The sequence below is a fragment of the Egretta garzetta genome, unplaced genomic scaffold (genome assembly GCF_000687185.1).
Source record: "Egretta garzetta isolate BGI_Z169 unplaced genomic scaffold, ASM68718v1 scaffold726, whole genome shotgun sequence".
NCBI classification, from domain to species: domain Eukaryota; kingdom Metazoa; phylum Chordata; class Aves; order Pelecaniformes; family Ardeidae; genus Egretta; species Egretta garzetta.
Window position 1 is genome coordinate 25735 of NW_009260024.1, and position 16499 is coordinate 42233.

At 52.2% G+C, this 16499-nt stretch overlaps 1 protein-coding gene across 1 annotated transcript; it reads left to right on the forward strand.

Moving 5' to 3' along the window:
- Nucleotides 1-2409: 2409 nt before the first annotated feature.
- LOC104128081 (olfactory receptor 14A16) lies at nt 2410-3303 on the forward strand (the record flags this gene model as incomplete). Its single annotated transcript, XM_035896285.1, has 2 exons — nt 2410-2924; nt 3081-3303. Coding segments are annotated over 2 exons (738 nt in total), but the record flags the coding sequence as incomplete, so codon positions are not given.
- Nucleotides 3304-16499: the final 13196 nt, after the last annotated feature.

The window sequence follows — 16499 nt, forward strand, 5'->3', positions numbered from 1 at the left end:
CGCTGCAGAGAGACAGCTCTGCCCAGGAGCAGCTCCTCTGCAAAGCGCAGCAGGGCTGAGGGCACTGCCTGCAGCGACCAAGCAGAGATGAACAAGACAGAGAGTGGTTAAAGGCGGTCTGGAGTGGGAGGATGCTGAGAGCTCACTGCGGGAGAACTCTTCACAGCCCTTCGTGGGGTCAGTCTCTGGAAGCAAGGCAACACAGTTGCAGCTCCTGGAGAGCTCTCCAAAAGCTGGCACATCCCACATCCTGTGAGATCTTTCAGGAGAACTCTAACAGCTTTTGTTGTGTGGAGGAGGACATGCTCCAAAGCACGAGTTCCCTGCCGCCCTGTAAGAGGGATAGTGCATGACAGCTGCCTTCTCCCAGGGATGGCTGCAGGGAGTAAAGGTGGGTGTTCAGGCAGGGATACCCAGGGCTTTCCTTCCCAGAAGGGTCCCTGCACCCCAGGGAGCTGTGTGCTGAGGCAGGGACTCTGCTGCCTGCCAGGTTCAGCACTCAGCTTACCCCGGGAGCTCACCTTGGTTCTGCAGGGAGAAGTTGTGGGTGAAAGGAGTGACCTCCAGCAAGACAGAGTCCTTCTGCTCTTCAGAGGATGCTGCATGGGTCAGGGCTGCTGAGACTTATACACCACCCAGAGGACATTTGCAGGCTGTTCATTTTAAAAGTGGATTATCAAGGTAGGGTATACCCTGAAAGGGTACAATTCTGTGCTTTCAGTTTTCCCCTCGTGGTTGGCTGGGTAGGCAGTGGGAGATGGGAATTTCTTTCTCTTCTCTGGGGTAGGCAATGAGAACCCAGTTCTCATTAGCACTTGTCTGAGCTGCTCCTTACCCCTGCATACATGGAGATGTCCCCGGGCAGTGCCCTGCTGCCAGGAGGTGTCTGCAGGGCAGAGCTGAGCACACAGCAGGAGAGATGGGCTCTGTCAGCATGCAGAGGGAGGAGACGTGGGGAGAGAGAAACAGGTCCTTGCCAAGAAGAGCTCCAGGCAGCAGAGCCATGGGCAGGAAGGAAGAGAGAACTGCTGCCAGAAATGCCGTGGGAGGAGGGATTCAGGCCACCCCCTTCAGTGCAGACGCTTTCCCTGGAGCCACCCCCTGGTCTCCTCACTCACACAGCAGAGCCTCTGCCCTCAATGTCATGGAGATTTGGCCATGAGTTGCCTTCCCAACAGCCTGACCACCAAAGAGGAGAGAAACTCCAGTCCCTGACTGGGTCTCCCTCTCCTGCCTCCCTTGCAAAGGGACACTTGGGCATCTTCTCTTCTTCCTGCTGCCCTTGGTCTTACTGTTACACTCCCTGGTGTATTGGGGGATGAGGATTCAAGTGCAGCTCAGACACCAATGCTGTCTGCACTGCCATGCACGTCTGCCCAGGGAGGAAAAGCATCCCACTTTCCCCCCGTGAACCTCTGGGGCTCTGGGTACTCCAGCGTGTGCGGCTGGCAGGGATCTCAGCCTCTCTTCAGGACATAACAAAGGGAGGAGAGGTGACTCTTTCTTTGGGAGGCCCTGCTGGGCTGCAGGCTGCCCTCCAGTAGAGTACAGCTCTCCCGTGGCACCTCTATGTTATGCAGGAGCCTCATGGAGTAGACTCCTGTGTGCTGAGGCCACTAAAATGCTGCTGGGTGGCTGTAGGTGGGCAGCTGCCATGAGCACTCGGTGTCCCTGCTTGGGAGGGCAGAGCTGAGATCCTCCACAGGTACGATGGGCTGAGGGGTTTGGAGATCTGCACTTGGAAACTGGATGCCTCTGCTCCCACCAGTGCCCTGTTTCTTTTGGGGGGAACCCCAAATTGCAATAGTCCTGCAGCTGAAAGAGCTGCCAGCACAGGGCATCTGAGTCCTCCCTCTGCACTAAGGGACAGCCCCTTTGCCTCTCAAGACCCACAAGATTTCACTGGCAGTGCAGCAGAAATGCCAGGGATTTCTTCATGAAAACTACTTTTGACCTGTGGTGGGGCAACAGGACCTGAAGACACCAAACAAAACCCCCACAGCTCTGCTCTTCTGTCAGGTGAGATGGGAGTGACAATGCTGAAAAGCTCTTTGAAATCAGAAGTGGATTTAATCTGATATCTCTGTTCCTATTTATCTATTGCTGTAGGGCAGGCTGAACTCCTGCAGAGCCCTCAGCAGAGCATCCTGCTCCCTGGGGCACACTCAGCCAGCATCAACCAGAGCCAACCGAAGGCCTTCCTGTGAAGGGAATGGTGGTTTGGGGGGTTTCTATAAGAAACTGAAAAGATATTTCTGAAACAAGTTTGCCCTAGTTTCTCACTTTCTTTCTTTCCTTCTTACAGATCTCCACACCCAGATGGCCAAAATGTCCAACAGCAGCTCCACCACCAAGTTCCTCCTCCTGGCATTTGCAGACACACGGGAGCTGCAGCTCTTGCACTTCGGGCTCTTCCTGGGCATCTACCTGGCAGCCGTCCTGGGCAATGGCCTCATCATCATGGCTGTATCCTGCGACCACCACCTCCACACCCCCATGTACTTCTTCCTCCTCAACCTCTCCCTCCTTGACCTGGGGTGCATCTCTACCACTATCCCCAAATCCATGGCCAATTCTCTCTGGGACATTAGGGACATCTCCTACCAAGGGTGTGTGGCCCAACTATTTTTATTTTTATTTTTTATGTCAGCAGAGTATTATCTTCTCACTGTCATGGCCTATGACCGCTACGTTGCCATCTGCAAACCTCTGCACTACGGGACCCTCCTGGGCAGCAGGGCTTGTGTGCACATGGCAGCAGCTTCCTGGGGCAGTGGGTTCCTCTATGCTCTCCTGCACACTGTAACTACATTTTCCATACCCCTCTGCAAGGGCAATGCTGTGGACCAGTTCTTCTGTGAAATCCCCAAAATCCAAAAGCTCTCCTGCACAGATGATAACCCCATGGAAGTTGGGGTTCTTGTGTTTAGTGCCTGTATAGCGTTAATATGTTTTGCTTTCATTGTAGTGTCCTATGGGCTCATATTCAGGGCTGTGCTGAGGATCCCCTCTGAGCAGGGGTGGCACAAAGCCTTTTCCACGTGTTTCCCTCATCTGGCCGTGGTCTCCCTGTTTGTCAGCACTGGCATGTTTGCCTACCTGAAGGCCCCCTCCATCTCCTCCCCATCCCTGGACCTGGTGGTCGCTGTTCTGTACTCGATTCTGCCTCCAACAGTGAACCCCCTCATCTATAGCATCAGAAATCAGGACCTTAAGGATGCCCTGCAGAAACTGAGTAGACACTTTTCAGCAGCCAGAGACCACGTATCTTCCTCCACAAATGACTTTCAGTGTCTGTCATGACAGGGCAGGTCTGTCTTCTTTTTTTTGTTTGTTTTTTTTTCTTTTTTCTTTTTCCAGTTCTGATGATTTTGTTTGCAAAGAAATGTTATTTATCCCATCGTTCTTAAGTATCCATCATCTTATAAGACTCAGAAAGTTTTTGTAAATAAGGAGTGAAGCTCTCTGTGTATTTAAGTAAAATAAATGAACCAACAGCAACTTCTTTCTCTGAGATTCATCCCCAGTGGGGCAGGAACGAATGGGAAATGAAAACACCTTTCTGGCTGTACCAGCCTGGGGCAGGTTGCTCTCTCTCTGGGGCAGCAGGAGCAGCCAGGGGAGCCCTAGGGCCTGGGATCTTATGCTGACCTGGGGAGAGAGGATGGCACAGAGGGGCTGCAGATACCTCAGGGTCTCCAGGAGAGGAGAGCAGGAGACACAAGGTGCCACCAAATTTTTTTGCTTTGTTCCGTAGATGTTCCCCACCTCTGGGGCTTACCCCTCTCCAGCCCTGAGGAGCTGCTGTGCCCTTCAGAGGGGCTGGGTCTGTGGGGTGAGTGCCCAGAGCTCTGCAGCACCCTGTGTTGGGCACGGCTATGGGGCCAGGTTGTGCTGTGCTGGGGAGAGGGCAGGGGAGGTGGGAAGAGCTTGGAGGGAGCTGGTATGGGCTGGAAAGAGCCTGGGATAGGAAAACATCAGCGTATAGCTTGTAGTGTGTGACCATGTAAGGTGAGGGCTTTCACCAGGGGTTTTGGTGCAGAGCCAGGGCTTCTGGAAGACATGCAAGTTCAGGGCAGAGGAGGAGGTGTGTCTGTGGCCTTGGTGGCATGGGCAAACTGGGAAGGGGACTAATGGCTTTTGTCCCCTCTCAGCCTTTCTCACTGTACATTTCTAGCACTGACCGATCACCCCAGCTTTATGGTTGAGTTTTGTGCGACATCATCTCCATCTCCTGCTGGGAGAAGCGGTGGTTTGGGGGAACAGAAATCCCTACCCAGCCTCTCTCTTTGCCCAGGCCCAGGCAGACACTAGACCAGGGCTGTCTGCTACGCCCCATGTGGGAAAAGGCTGGGGACAGGGTCAGGTGCAGGGAGTGGCTGCAAAATGAGGAGGACCATGGGGGAACTGTGATATGAAGGCTGTCATTGGGATCCTAACAGGCAGAACTTTCCTCACCCCTGACTACATCATTATGTCCCATGCTGTGCCTGCACAGTGGGACTGTGGGCAATGGGGCTGGGCCAGCACAGGGGCAGGGTGCTGACAGGGGCCATGAAGCAGATGCCAGGAGGTGACAGCAAGGACAGGCTACCAAGATGGAATTTCTAGAGACTGGATTTGTTGTGGAGGCATGTTTGTAGGAAACGCAATGCTCACCTGGAGATGCTGGTTGCAAGTAAAGGCAAAAGCAAAAAGAATTTGATTGCTGTGTTAGAAACCAAGGCTGAACAAGGCAAATGCAGGGCTGCTGCTGAATGGAGAGGGGATTTAATAACAGCAGAGACAGGAGGGGCTGAGGGACTTAAGGTCTGCGTCCTTACTGAAATGGACTCCAAGCCTCTGTGCTTGGGGCAAGGGTTCAAGGAAGAGGGAAGCACATTGTGGCAGAAACCTCAGGAAATCCTGCAAGGATGGATGCCAGTTTCTGCCCTTGCAGGGGACTCACCTGGCAGTGGCACAGGCTGTGGGGGCTGCCTGGCTGGAAGGAGGCCTGTGGGAAAGGTCTGGGTGGACAGGGAGCTGGACAGGAGGCAGCTGTGTACCCTGGCAGCAAGGGAGACAAGCATCATCCTGGGCTGGACGACCAGCAGCACAGCCAGGTGATCAAGGGAAGGGTTTATACATAACACTGTGTCCAGATTTCAAATCCCAATATAGGAAAAACGTCAGGAAGCTGGAGTCAGTTTAGGGAAGGGCTCCCAGGATGGCCAGGAGCTAAAGCACTTTGCCTTTGAGGAGAGGCTGGGGAGCTGGGCTAGCATGGAGAAAGGAAGATCTTGGGGTGGACATGTAGCAGCATGGCACTCTTCCCAGGAAGACTGAGTTGGGCTCATGTCTGTGGTGCAAGACACAAGGACAAGAGCCAATGGGCTGAAACAAGAGGGTTAGGGTCCACCCACCAAACTATGGTTACCTTAGCTATAGGAAATGCCACTCCGTTAACCACACCAATGTTAATTACCCAATTAAAGAATGTAGCTTGGTTATTGATGCATTGGCAGGACAAGCAGTTGAAACTTTAAATGAGCACTTCTGCTTTGGCACTTTGCAAGCGGGATTTGCCATTCAGTCATTAACTGAGAGAAGGGGTTAAGGGAATCTTAGTAGAGGAGCTGTTTCCCAGGGAGTCTGTGCCAGCTGTGTCCCAGAAAGTGACCAATATGTGCTTGGATAGAGTCCTGGGTAATCTGGTCTGGCCCTGCTTTGAGCAGCGGGTTGGTCGAGACCCCTGCTGAGGTCCCTTCCAGCCTGAATGATGCTCTCTGTGGGAATCTAATGGAAGTCTGGTGAGGAGGATTGTAAGCATGCTCAAGTGACTTGCAGCCCTGGATAGAAGCATTGATTATACCAACAGTCACAAATGCTATGGGTACTGTAGGGGCTGTAGTAAATACCTTGAGTGAAATTGGGGCTATAAATTTGAGACCATCTGTGCACGTGGTGAATAAAGGAAAGCTGGCAAAACCGAAAGGAGTTACATCATGGGTGATGAGGAAATAAGTGTGGAATGATCTGGTACAAGCAGGTGTCCCATGATCAGAAATAAATGGGTTTACAACTTCAGAAACATTTCACCGATGGCAAAAGTTAACACCCAGACAAAATAGCCGACCGCCGCTGGCCCCAACACCAACTCCGAGCCCATCTTCCACCCCCATCTGCCACCTCAAGGCAAGGCACAACCAGGCAAATCCAAAAACAGAAGAAATGAATGTGTGGCAGGTCCCCCAAAATTGCCACCACTGTAGCCTCTTACCATGAGGGGGACTGACGCCCCTCTGTTCCTTTAAATATAGAGTGGCGGTCTGGGGGGATTGTATGCGTGTTAGCTCTGGCAGGCACTGGAGCTGAGGTTTCTGTATGACAGAGTAATATAAATAATAAAGACACCATATCACAGATCTGTGGACTGGGGAGAAATGCAGCCCCCACCCACCAAACTATGGTTACCTTAGCTATAGGAAATGCCACTCCGTTAACCACACCAATGTTAATTACCCAATTAAAGAATGTAGCTTGGTTATTGATGCATTGGCAGGACAAGCAGCTGAAACTTTAAATGAGCACTTCTGCTTTGGCACTTTGCAAGCAGGATTTGCCATTCAATCATTAACTGAGTGAAGGGGTTAAGGGAATCTTAGTAGATAAGGTGCTGAGGAGGTCACAGCTGTACACCAATGAATGTTAGCAAATCATTTGGTGGTGGACCATCTCCTGTGTTGACACCATAAATGCTGCTTTGATTTTGAAGCATGTGCTGCTTCAACATAACTGATGAATCAGCCAGCATAGAGGATGACAGTCGACATCTCCAGGACTTCATGCATTACATGAAACAATCCTCTAGTGGTGCCTGGCTGGCTGAGTGGTTTAATTCCCTGACAGGATGAGCGGGATACCTGACTCAAAGCATTGGTTTAGGGATATGTTTATTCCTTTTCCTAGATGTGTCTGTTGCGTGCCTCTGTAAATTACCCTGCACTACACCCTGCAGACCCAAATGGACACCTCCAGCTTTGCCAGCCCCAGTAGAAGTGGTATCTTGAGCGATGGGCTGGAATGTGGGAAAATAGCAGCAAATTGGCAAGGAGGATTGTAAACACGCTCAAGTGACCTGTAGCTGGGGTGTAGAAAAAAACATATCTCATACTAAGTGTCATTTAGTCTTATGTGCTTGACGAGTTTGTGTTTGGATAACATAGGCCTGTGAGAGACCTCTACAGGCACTGTGTTGAACATGCTTGAGATTCCTGCCCTGCTGTGGGAAAGGTCAAGGCACAGTGGTAACCTACACCTGCATGAATCCCTGACAAACAGGCAAAAACAGCAGGCTCGGTGATCCTCTAGCATGGACCGAGCTCCATGTTGCCTGCATCCCCACTTGTGTGCTTCAGCTGGGGTGCTGCTTTAGTGATCCTCTGGTTGGGGAGATAATGAACATACATTTATTTGTTGTGTTTCCTCCATGGTTTTGTGGTTGTTCCTGTGGCCTGCCTGTGTTGGCTCACAAAGTGCCCTGCCCCTCTTTGGTTCCTCCTATTTGAGACAGCCTCCACCAGGGTTTCGGAACCTACCCAGCTCTCTCCGCATCCCTTGTAGTTTTCCAAAGACATCCCTGCTCAGGGGTCTGCCAGGGTCTGGACAAGGAGAGAGGTTCATTAGTGCAGCCCAGCAGCAGGCGGGAAATGGCCATGCAGCGAAACTCACCCATAAACCTGTGGAGAGCACCCAGTCCTTGACATGGCCGATTCATGAGGCCACCAGTGAAATCTCACTCGTCCCATTCCCTAACATATCGTCCCACGCCCTCCTCCCTGCAGCCCTTGGAGAACCCAAGCACAAAGGCACGGCCTCGTGGGGACAATTTCTACAGCTTGTCCCTGACCTCATCTTTGGAATGATAGACAAACCTCCAAGAAAACCTCATTTTATTACAGAGAGCACAGGAGGTTCCCCAGCTAAATTGGAAGAAACCTGTAAAGAGACATGGGCGGTTTATTGCTGCTGAGAGAGTACTGATGGAATCAGCTTATTGAGTGCATCTTTGAGCTGCTTGTTCCTCATGCTGTAGATAAGGGGGTTCAATCCTGGAGGAACCACTGCATACAGGACTGAAACCACCAGATCCAGGGATGGAGAGGAGATGGAGCAGGGCTTCAGGTAGACAAACATGCCAGTGCTGACAAACAGGGAGACCATGGCCAGGTGAGGGAGGCATGTGGAAAAGACTTTGTGCCGTCCCTGCTCAGACGGGATCCTCAGCACAGCTCTGAAGATCTGGACATAGGACAGCACAATGAAAATAAAACACCCAAATGCTAAACAGGCACTAACCACAAGAAGCCCAACCTCCCTGAGAGAAGCATCTGAGCAGGAAAGCTTGAGGATCTGCGGTATTTCACAGAAGAACTGGTCCACAGCATTGCCCTTGCAGAGGGGTATGGAAAATGTATTGACAGTGTGCAGGATAGCATAGAGGAACCCACTGCCCCAGGCAGCTGCTGCCATTTTGGCACAAGGTCTGCCGCCCAGGAGGGTCCTGTAGTACAGGGATTTGCAGATGGCAACATAGCGGTCATAGGCCATGACGGTGAGAAAACATAACTCTGCTTACATCAAAAAGACAAACATAAAGAGCTCAGAAAAACATCCCAAGCAGGAGATGGCCCTGGTGGCCCTGAGGGAATTGCCCATGGATTTGGGGATAGTGGTGGAGATGCACCCCAGGTCAAGGAGGGAGAGGTTAAGGAAGAAAAAGTACATGGGGGTGTGGAGGCGGTGGTTGCAGGATACAGTGGTGATGATGAGGCCATTGCCCAGGAGGGCAGCCAGGTAGAATTCTCCAGAGCTTCCTTTCTGCTTTCAGGAAGACCTTTTGCAAGTTCCTTTCATGGTAAGCTCTGGTAAGTGCTGGGTGTGGATGCCACTGGGAGGAAGGGGTTCTGCTCTGGGCTTTGCAGGATTCAGCCCTGCCCTACAGCAGGAGGTAGAGAGGAACACAGGGTGATCTCAGATTAAATCCACTTCTGATTTCAAAGAGCTTTTCAGCATTGTCACTCCCATCTCACCTGACAGCAGAGCAGAGCTGTGGGGGTTTTGTTTGGTGTCTTCAGGTCCTGTTGCCCCACCACAGGTCAAAAGTAGTTTTCATGAAGAAATCCCTGGCATTTCTGCTGCACTGCCAGTGAAATCTTGTGGGTCTTGAGAGGCAAAGGGGCTGTCCCTTAGTGCAGAGGGAGGACTCAGATGCCCTGTGCTGGCAGCTCTTTCAGCTGCAGGACTATTGCAATTTGGGGTTCCCCCCAAAAGAAACAGGGCACTGGTGGGAGCAGAGGCATCCAGTTTCCAAGTGCAGATCTCCAAACCCCTCAGCCCATCGTACCTGTGGAGGATCTCAGCTCTGCCCTCCCAAGCAGGGACACCGAGTGCTCATGGCAGCTGCCCACCTACAGCCACCCAGAAGCATCTCCCGGGCATCAGACCCATGGTGTCTTCTCTGTTGGTCACGTGAAAAGCAGAATGATGTCATGGGAGAGTTGTGACCTTCTGGAGGGCAGCCTGCAGCTCAGCATGCCCCCCTAGGCAAAAAGTGAAATGTCTGAAATATGAGGTGTCCTGAAGAGGGGGTCGGATATTTTCCAGCCTCACACACTGTAGTGCCCACAGCCACAGATTTTGGTAGGGGGTTTCGTTGCTTCTCCTCTGTTGAAAAATCTTCATGACAGGATCCATAGCGCTGGTGTCTCAGCTGAACCTGAATACTCACCCTCCTCTCTTTGTTGGTCAGGCTGCTGGGAAGGCAATTGATGGCCAAGTCCTTGTGACACCGAGGGTAGGGAGCAACACTGTGTGGGGAATAAGACCAGGGAGTTGCTCCGGGGAAGGGGCTTGTACTGCAGGGGATGGGAAGGAGGTGTCCAAATCTCCCCTCCCACTACAGTTCCAGCTCCCTCTCTGACAATGTCTCTGCTGCCTGGAGCTGTCTCTGCTGGAAACCGTTTCCCTGTGCCCAAGTCTCCTCCCTGTCAGTTCTCACAGAAAGAGAGCCCCATCCCACTCACTGTATGCTCAGCTCTGCCCTGCAAACACCTCCTGGCAGCAGGGAACTGCTCCAGGGGCATCTCTGTCTGTAGAGGGGCTAAGGAGCAGCTCAGGTAAGTCCTCAGGAGAATGAGAATCTCTGGATCTTCTCAAGAGCGGAAAAAAAAATTCTCATCTCCCGCTTCCCACCCAGCCAAGCAACAGGACTGATCTCAAAGCAGACTCCTTCCCTTTCAAGTAATCTCCACTTTTACCATCTTCTTGAAAAGTCTCCTTAGAAATGGCCTCAGGGTGGTCCCCAGGGGTGCAGGGACCCACCTTGGAAGGAAAGCCTTGGGCAGCACTGGCTGCACACCGGCTTTGCACCCCTACAGTCATCCCCAAAACAAAGAAACCATCATCCTACTGCCAGTGCAGCTGGGAAGCCCTGCTCAAGAGCACATCCTCCCCCTCTACACTAGGGAAACTGTGAGAATCCTCCTCCCAGATCCTACAGGCTGTGGGATGAACCACCTCTAGGACATGCCTCCAGGAACACCAGATTCAGTGCCCTGCAGCCACAGACTTACCATATAGAGAACTGTGAAGATCTCTCCTGCAGTGAGGTCTCAGCATCCTCGCACCCCAGGCTGCCTTTAACCTCTCTCTGCCTCGCTCCTCTCCCCTCACTGCCTGCAGGCAGTGCCCTCAGCCTTGCTGCGCTTTGCAGAGGAGCTGCTCCTGGGCAGAGCTGTCTCTCTGCAGCGCTGCTCACTTGCCATGAGCTCCCGCCATCCCAGGAGCCCAGCCCAGCTCAGCAGCAGAGGACCAGCCCACTTCCTCTGCCCCCTCTGGGCTCCCTCCCCAGGTGTCCCTGGGGCTGCAGGGGAACCTGCTGTGACACAGGCTGAAGTCTTCCCTGATGTTGCTTCCCTCAGCTGGCAAGAGACACTGTTCCTGCAGTGTCATTTCTCTTGTTAAATACAGAATTGGGCATGACAATCACCTTTCCTTGTCCCATCATTAGACATGATAGCCAGACAGTGGCAGTGAGCAATCTCCTTTACCACTGTTGAGGGAAGAGATGCAGATGAGTCAATCAAGGCATCTCAATTGTGCGTTTGTAGTCTCAGGGTTAGAAGAGGACTCAGCTCCCTCTCATGTAGGCCACAAACCCACAGGAGGTGGGATTCCTCTTGCCTCAGTTCCCACGTGCACAAAATAGGCACTTGCAAGGGAGCTCTTTGTGTCACCTACCATGCTGATTAATGGAGACATTCAAGTGAGAATGAGACACCTGGTGACATTCAAGGTGACACCAGAGTTTGTCCTTGATTCGTGCAGGTGACTGCAAGCTGTAATGGAGCACTGCCGAGAGACACGGCAGCATCTGGGGGCAGAACCTTGCAGCCTGGTGGGGAAGTCCTTTGGTAGACAGAAATGACAGCAGATGTTTACACTTAGGACAACTCAAAACTTCCCTTTTCCTTATGTCCACAGCAGCCTACAGAGGTAGTCAGCTGACCAAATGGAGCTGAGTCCCTCTATTCCTCTTCTCCATCAGCTCTGTTTCCTAGATCTCCATCAGCTGTAATGGCAGTTATCTCATGGACACCCCCACAATGCCTAACCTAATTCTGGGAAGCTTCTCAATGGTCACACACAGGCCTGTAGTGCTCCATGAGATGCTGGCACTCTCCTGCACCATTGCATGTGGCTGGCAGGGAGAGCCATTCATGCTCAGAGGCAGACACCCCAGGCAGTGCTACAGGCATTTTCAAGGCCTTTGTGCAAGCCCAGAGGACATCTCAGAGACATTCGTTTTGTGTTGGCCAGCAACTGAATCCCACCACTGCAGTGAGGCCAGCAATGACCCAAGTTCATCCAGGTGATGCAGAGCAGTTCATGCATAGGAAGCCCATCACACTGGGGTCTCTGATCATTTGGCTACTCCCAAACAGTGTTGGTTCTTCTTTGTTCAGCCCTCTGATGATACAATCAAGGAAGGGTCTAATGGTTATCTCAGTATTCCTGGAGCAAGGCATGTCCAAAGCCAAGGACATTTTCAGCAGCACCTTGTCCTCCCAGAGATCAACTTCACCTCCACCACAGGTCCTCAGGGGCATCAGAGACACTATAGGCAGCAAAGCCCTATCCTGCCAGGGTTGCTCAGCCCAGCACTGCTTTTCTCCTACCTTGGGCACAGCAGGGTTTGCTGTCTTTGTGGGCATCTCATTTCACCTTCATTTGTGATCTGCCGCCCCCTCCAGCATGTCTCTGCTCTCAAGCACAGCATTTTCACACATGGGGCTTTGGGCACTTGGTACCAGGTTTGCCTGCGACAAGCCTGAGATTGACCCCGGTGCCACAGTTGAGGTGCTGCAGCCCAAACAGGCACCAATGTCCTCAGCCCAGGGCATAGAGAGAATGAACTGGGCTCCCGTGTGCAATTATGGAGTTTTGACATTGATGGAGGAAGTGGTGAGGTGTGGTGGGACAGCTCACACTGCTGGTGGTGCTGCAACAGTGCATGGGGACTTTTCAGGAGAGGCAGGATGGAATGATCAGGAAAGCGGCCTACAGGAAAGCTGGAGAGGGACTTTTGCAAGGGCATGCAGTGATAAGGCAGGGGTTAATGGCTTCAAACTGAAAGAGGGTCGAATGAGGTTAGATAGAAGGAAGAAATTCTTCACTAGGAGTGTGGTGAGGCAGTGGCACAGGTTGCCCAGAGAAGTTCTGGATGCCCTGTCCCTGGATGTGTTGAAGGCCAGGTCTAGTGGAAGGTGCCCCTGCCCATGGCAGGGGGATGGGAAATAGATGATCTTTAAGGTCTGTGATTCTACGATGGCTCTATGGCCAACAGGAAAGCCCATTCAGGGTGGGTGTATGACAGACACCCCAGACGGCATTGCAGGGAGTGCGATTGGCTGGCCGTGGGGCATCGGCCTGCAGGCAGTGCCCTCAGCCTTGCTGCGCTTTGCAGAGGAGCTGCTCCTGGGCAGAGCTGTCTCTCTGCAGCGCTGCTCACTTGCCATGAGCTCCCGCCATCCCAGGAGCCCAGCCCAGCTCAGCAGCAGAGGACCAGCCCACTTCCTCTGCCCCCTCTGGGCTCCCTCCCCAGGTGTCCCTGGGGCTGCAGGGGAACCTGCTGTGACACAGGCTGAAGTCTTCCCTGATGTTGCTTCCCTCAGCTGGCAAGAGACACTGTTCCTGCAGTGTCATTTCTCTTGTTAAATACAGAATTGGGCATGACAATCACCTTTCCTTGTCCCATCATTAGACATGATAGCCAGACAGTGGCAGTGAGCAATCTCCTTTACCACTGTTGAGGGAAGAGATGCAGATGAGTCAATCAAGGCATCTCAATTGTGCGTTTGTAGTCTCAGGGTTAGAAGAGGACTCAGCTCCCTCTCATGTAGGCCACAAACCCACAGGAGGTGGGATTCCTCTTGCCTCAGTTCCCACGTGCACAAAATAGGCACTTGCAAGGGAGCTCTTTGTGTCACCTACCATGCTGATTAATGGAGACATTCAAGTGAGAATGAGACACCTGGTGACATTCAAGGTGACACCAGAGTTTGTCCTTGATTCGTGCAGGTGACTGCAAGCTGTAATGGAGCACTGCCGAGAGACACGGCAGCATCTGGGGGCAGAACCTTGCAGCCTGGTGGGGAAGTCCTTTGGTAGACAGAAATGACAGCAGATGTTTACACTTAGGACAACTCAAAACTTCCCTTTTCCTTATGTCCACAGCAGCCTACAGAGGTAGTCAGCTGACCAAATGGAGCTGAGTCCCTCTATTCCTCTTCTCCATCAGCTCTGTTTCCTAGATCTCCATCAGCTGTAATGGCAGTTATCTCATGGACACCCCCACAATGCCTAACCTAATTCTGGGAAGCTTCTCAATGGTCACACACAGGCCTGTAGTGCTCCATGAGATGCTGGCACTCTCCTGCACCATTGCATGTGGCTGGCAGGGAGAGCCATTCATGCTCAGAGGCAGACACCCCAGGCAGTGCTACAGGCATTTTCAATGCCTTTGTGCAAGCCCAGAGGACATCTCAGAGACATTCGTTTTGTGTTGGCCAGCAACTGAATCCCACCACTGCAGTGAGGCCAGCAATGACCCAAGTTCATCCAGGTGATGCAGAGCAGTTCATGCATAGGAAGCCCATTACACTGGGGTCTCTGATCATTTGGCTACTCCCAAACAGTGTTGGTTCTTCTTTGTTCAGCCCTCTGATGATACAATCAAGGAAGGGTCTAATGGTTATCTCAGTATTCCTGGAGCAAGGCATGTCCAAAGCCAAGGACATTTTCAGCAGCACCTTGTCCTCCCAGAGATCAACTTCACCTCCACCACAGGTCCTCAGGGGCATCAGAGACACTATAGGCAGCAAAGCCCTATCCTGCCAGGGTTGCTCAGCCCAGCACTGCTTTTCTCCTACCTTGGGCACAGCAGGGTTTGCTGTCTTTGTGGGCATCTCATTTCACCTTCATTTGTGATCTGCCGCCCCCTCCAGCATGTCTCTGCTCTCAAGCACAGCATTTTCACACATGGGGCTTTGGGCACTTGGTACCAGGTTTGCCTGCGACAAGCCTGAGATTGACCCCGGTGCCACAGTTGAGGTGCTGCAGCCCAAACAGGCACCAATGTCCTCAGCCCAGGGCATAGAGAGAATGAACTGGGCTCCCGTGTGCAATTATGGAGTTTTGACATTGATGGAGGAAGTGGTGAGGTGTGGTGGGACAGCTCACACTGCTGGTGGTGCTGCAACAGTGCATGGGGACTTTTCAGGAGAGGCAGGATGGAATGATCAGGAAAGCGGCCTACAGGAAAGCTGGAGAGGGACTTTTGCAAGGGCATGCAGTGATAAGGCAGGGGTTAATGGCTTCAAACTGAAAGAGGGTCGAATGAGGTTAGATAGAAGGAAGAAATTCTTCACTAGGAGTGTGGTGAGGCAGTGGCACAGGTTGCCCAGAGAAGTTGTGGAAGCCTCATCCCTGGATGTGTTGAAGGCCAGGTCTAGTGGAAGGTGCCCCTGCCCATGGCAGGGGGATGGGAAATAGATGATCTTTAAGGTCTGTGATTCTACGATGGCTCTATGGCCAACAGGAAAGCCCATTCAGGGTGGGTGTATGACAGACACCCCAGACGGCGTTGCAGGGAGTGCGATTGGCTGCCTGTGTGCCATCGACTGCTGCCATCAGAGGCATCAGTCATCAGACACCACCAGAGAGAAAAAGGTCTGTCTCTTCTGTACCGAACAGCTGCAGGCATTGCAGGAACATGAAGTACATGACACTGGGGTCTGTACTCACTCCCTTGGTGACACAGCCAAGGAACAGATGAATCCTTTTCACAGTGTGCCTGCATACGTCTTCAAATGAAATATCCTCCAGGCACAGCAGTGCTTCACACCAAAACTCAATTGAAACTCAAAGGGGTGTTCAAGGGCACCAAGATGAGCTGTTCCTGCTTCAGGAACAGCTAAAGAAGAATCAGAAATACTGTGGGACCACTGCTATATTTAGTAAGAGGAGGTGTAGGTAGATGGAGATTCGCTGCATCCTCTTTGCCTCAGTTACCACCAGCCAGGTCTCCCAGGCCTTTGTGCTCTGAGGCAGAACACTGGAAGAGAACAACCAGAAGTGGATGAGGATCAGGACAGGGGTTACTGGAGCAAACCACGCCCTTGCCAGTCTATGGGGCTGGAGGGGCTGCAGCCAAGCGTGTTCTTCCCCAGGAGGCACTGGTTCATTATAATACCAGTAAGAACGGCACTCAGACTCTGTGAGGTACCTTTTAAAATGCTGCTCGTCAGCGCTAACTCTATAAGGAGGCAATCACACAGACAATCTCAGGTCCCTTTAGATGGTGGGAACCCCAAGTGGTGTAGCACTGAACAGGCATCTGACCCCACACAGCATGCCATGCAGACCTCACCCACAGAAGACATCTCCTGGTTTGGTCATTCAAGCTACTTTTAGTTTTGCTTACAAGAAAACAACTATTTTCATAATCTCTACAGTCAATTACAAACAATGCTTCCATGAGACCTCCTTGCTGCCCTGCCAGGTACAGGCAAGACCAGGCAGGAGGCGTAAGGGCTGGTACCGAGTGGGAGCTGCCTGCAGGCTCCTCATGACAATGAGTTGCTGAGGTTGCCCTGCGGCCAAGGGATCTGTGCAGCACAGCACAGATATGAAGGCCAGGCTGTATGTGCAGTGCAGCACAGCTCACTGCACCATGGTCTTCTGGTCAGGATCATTGCTCAAGTTTCCCTGTGAGAAGTCTTTGCTCTACCCTGGTGACACAGCTGAGCCTGATGGCAGGCAGAAGGAGCTGGAGCCCTGTGGCTTGTCACAGCACCGTGAAGTTTTTGCATTAGAATCATAGAATCATAGAATCACTTTTGTTGGAAAATACCTTTGAGATCATCGAGTCCAACCTTTAACCCAACCCTGCCATCCCA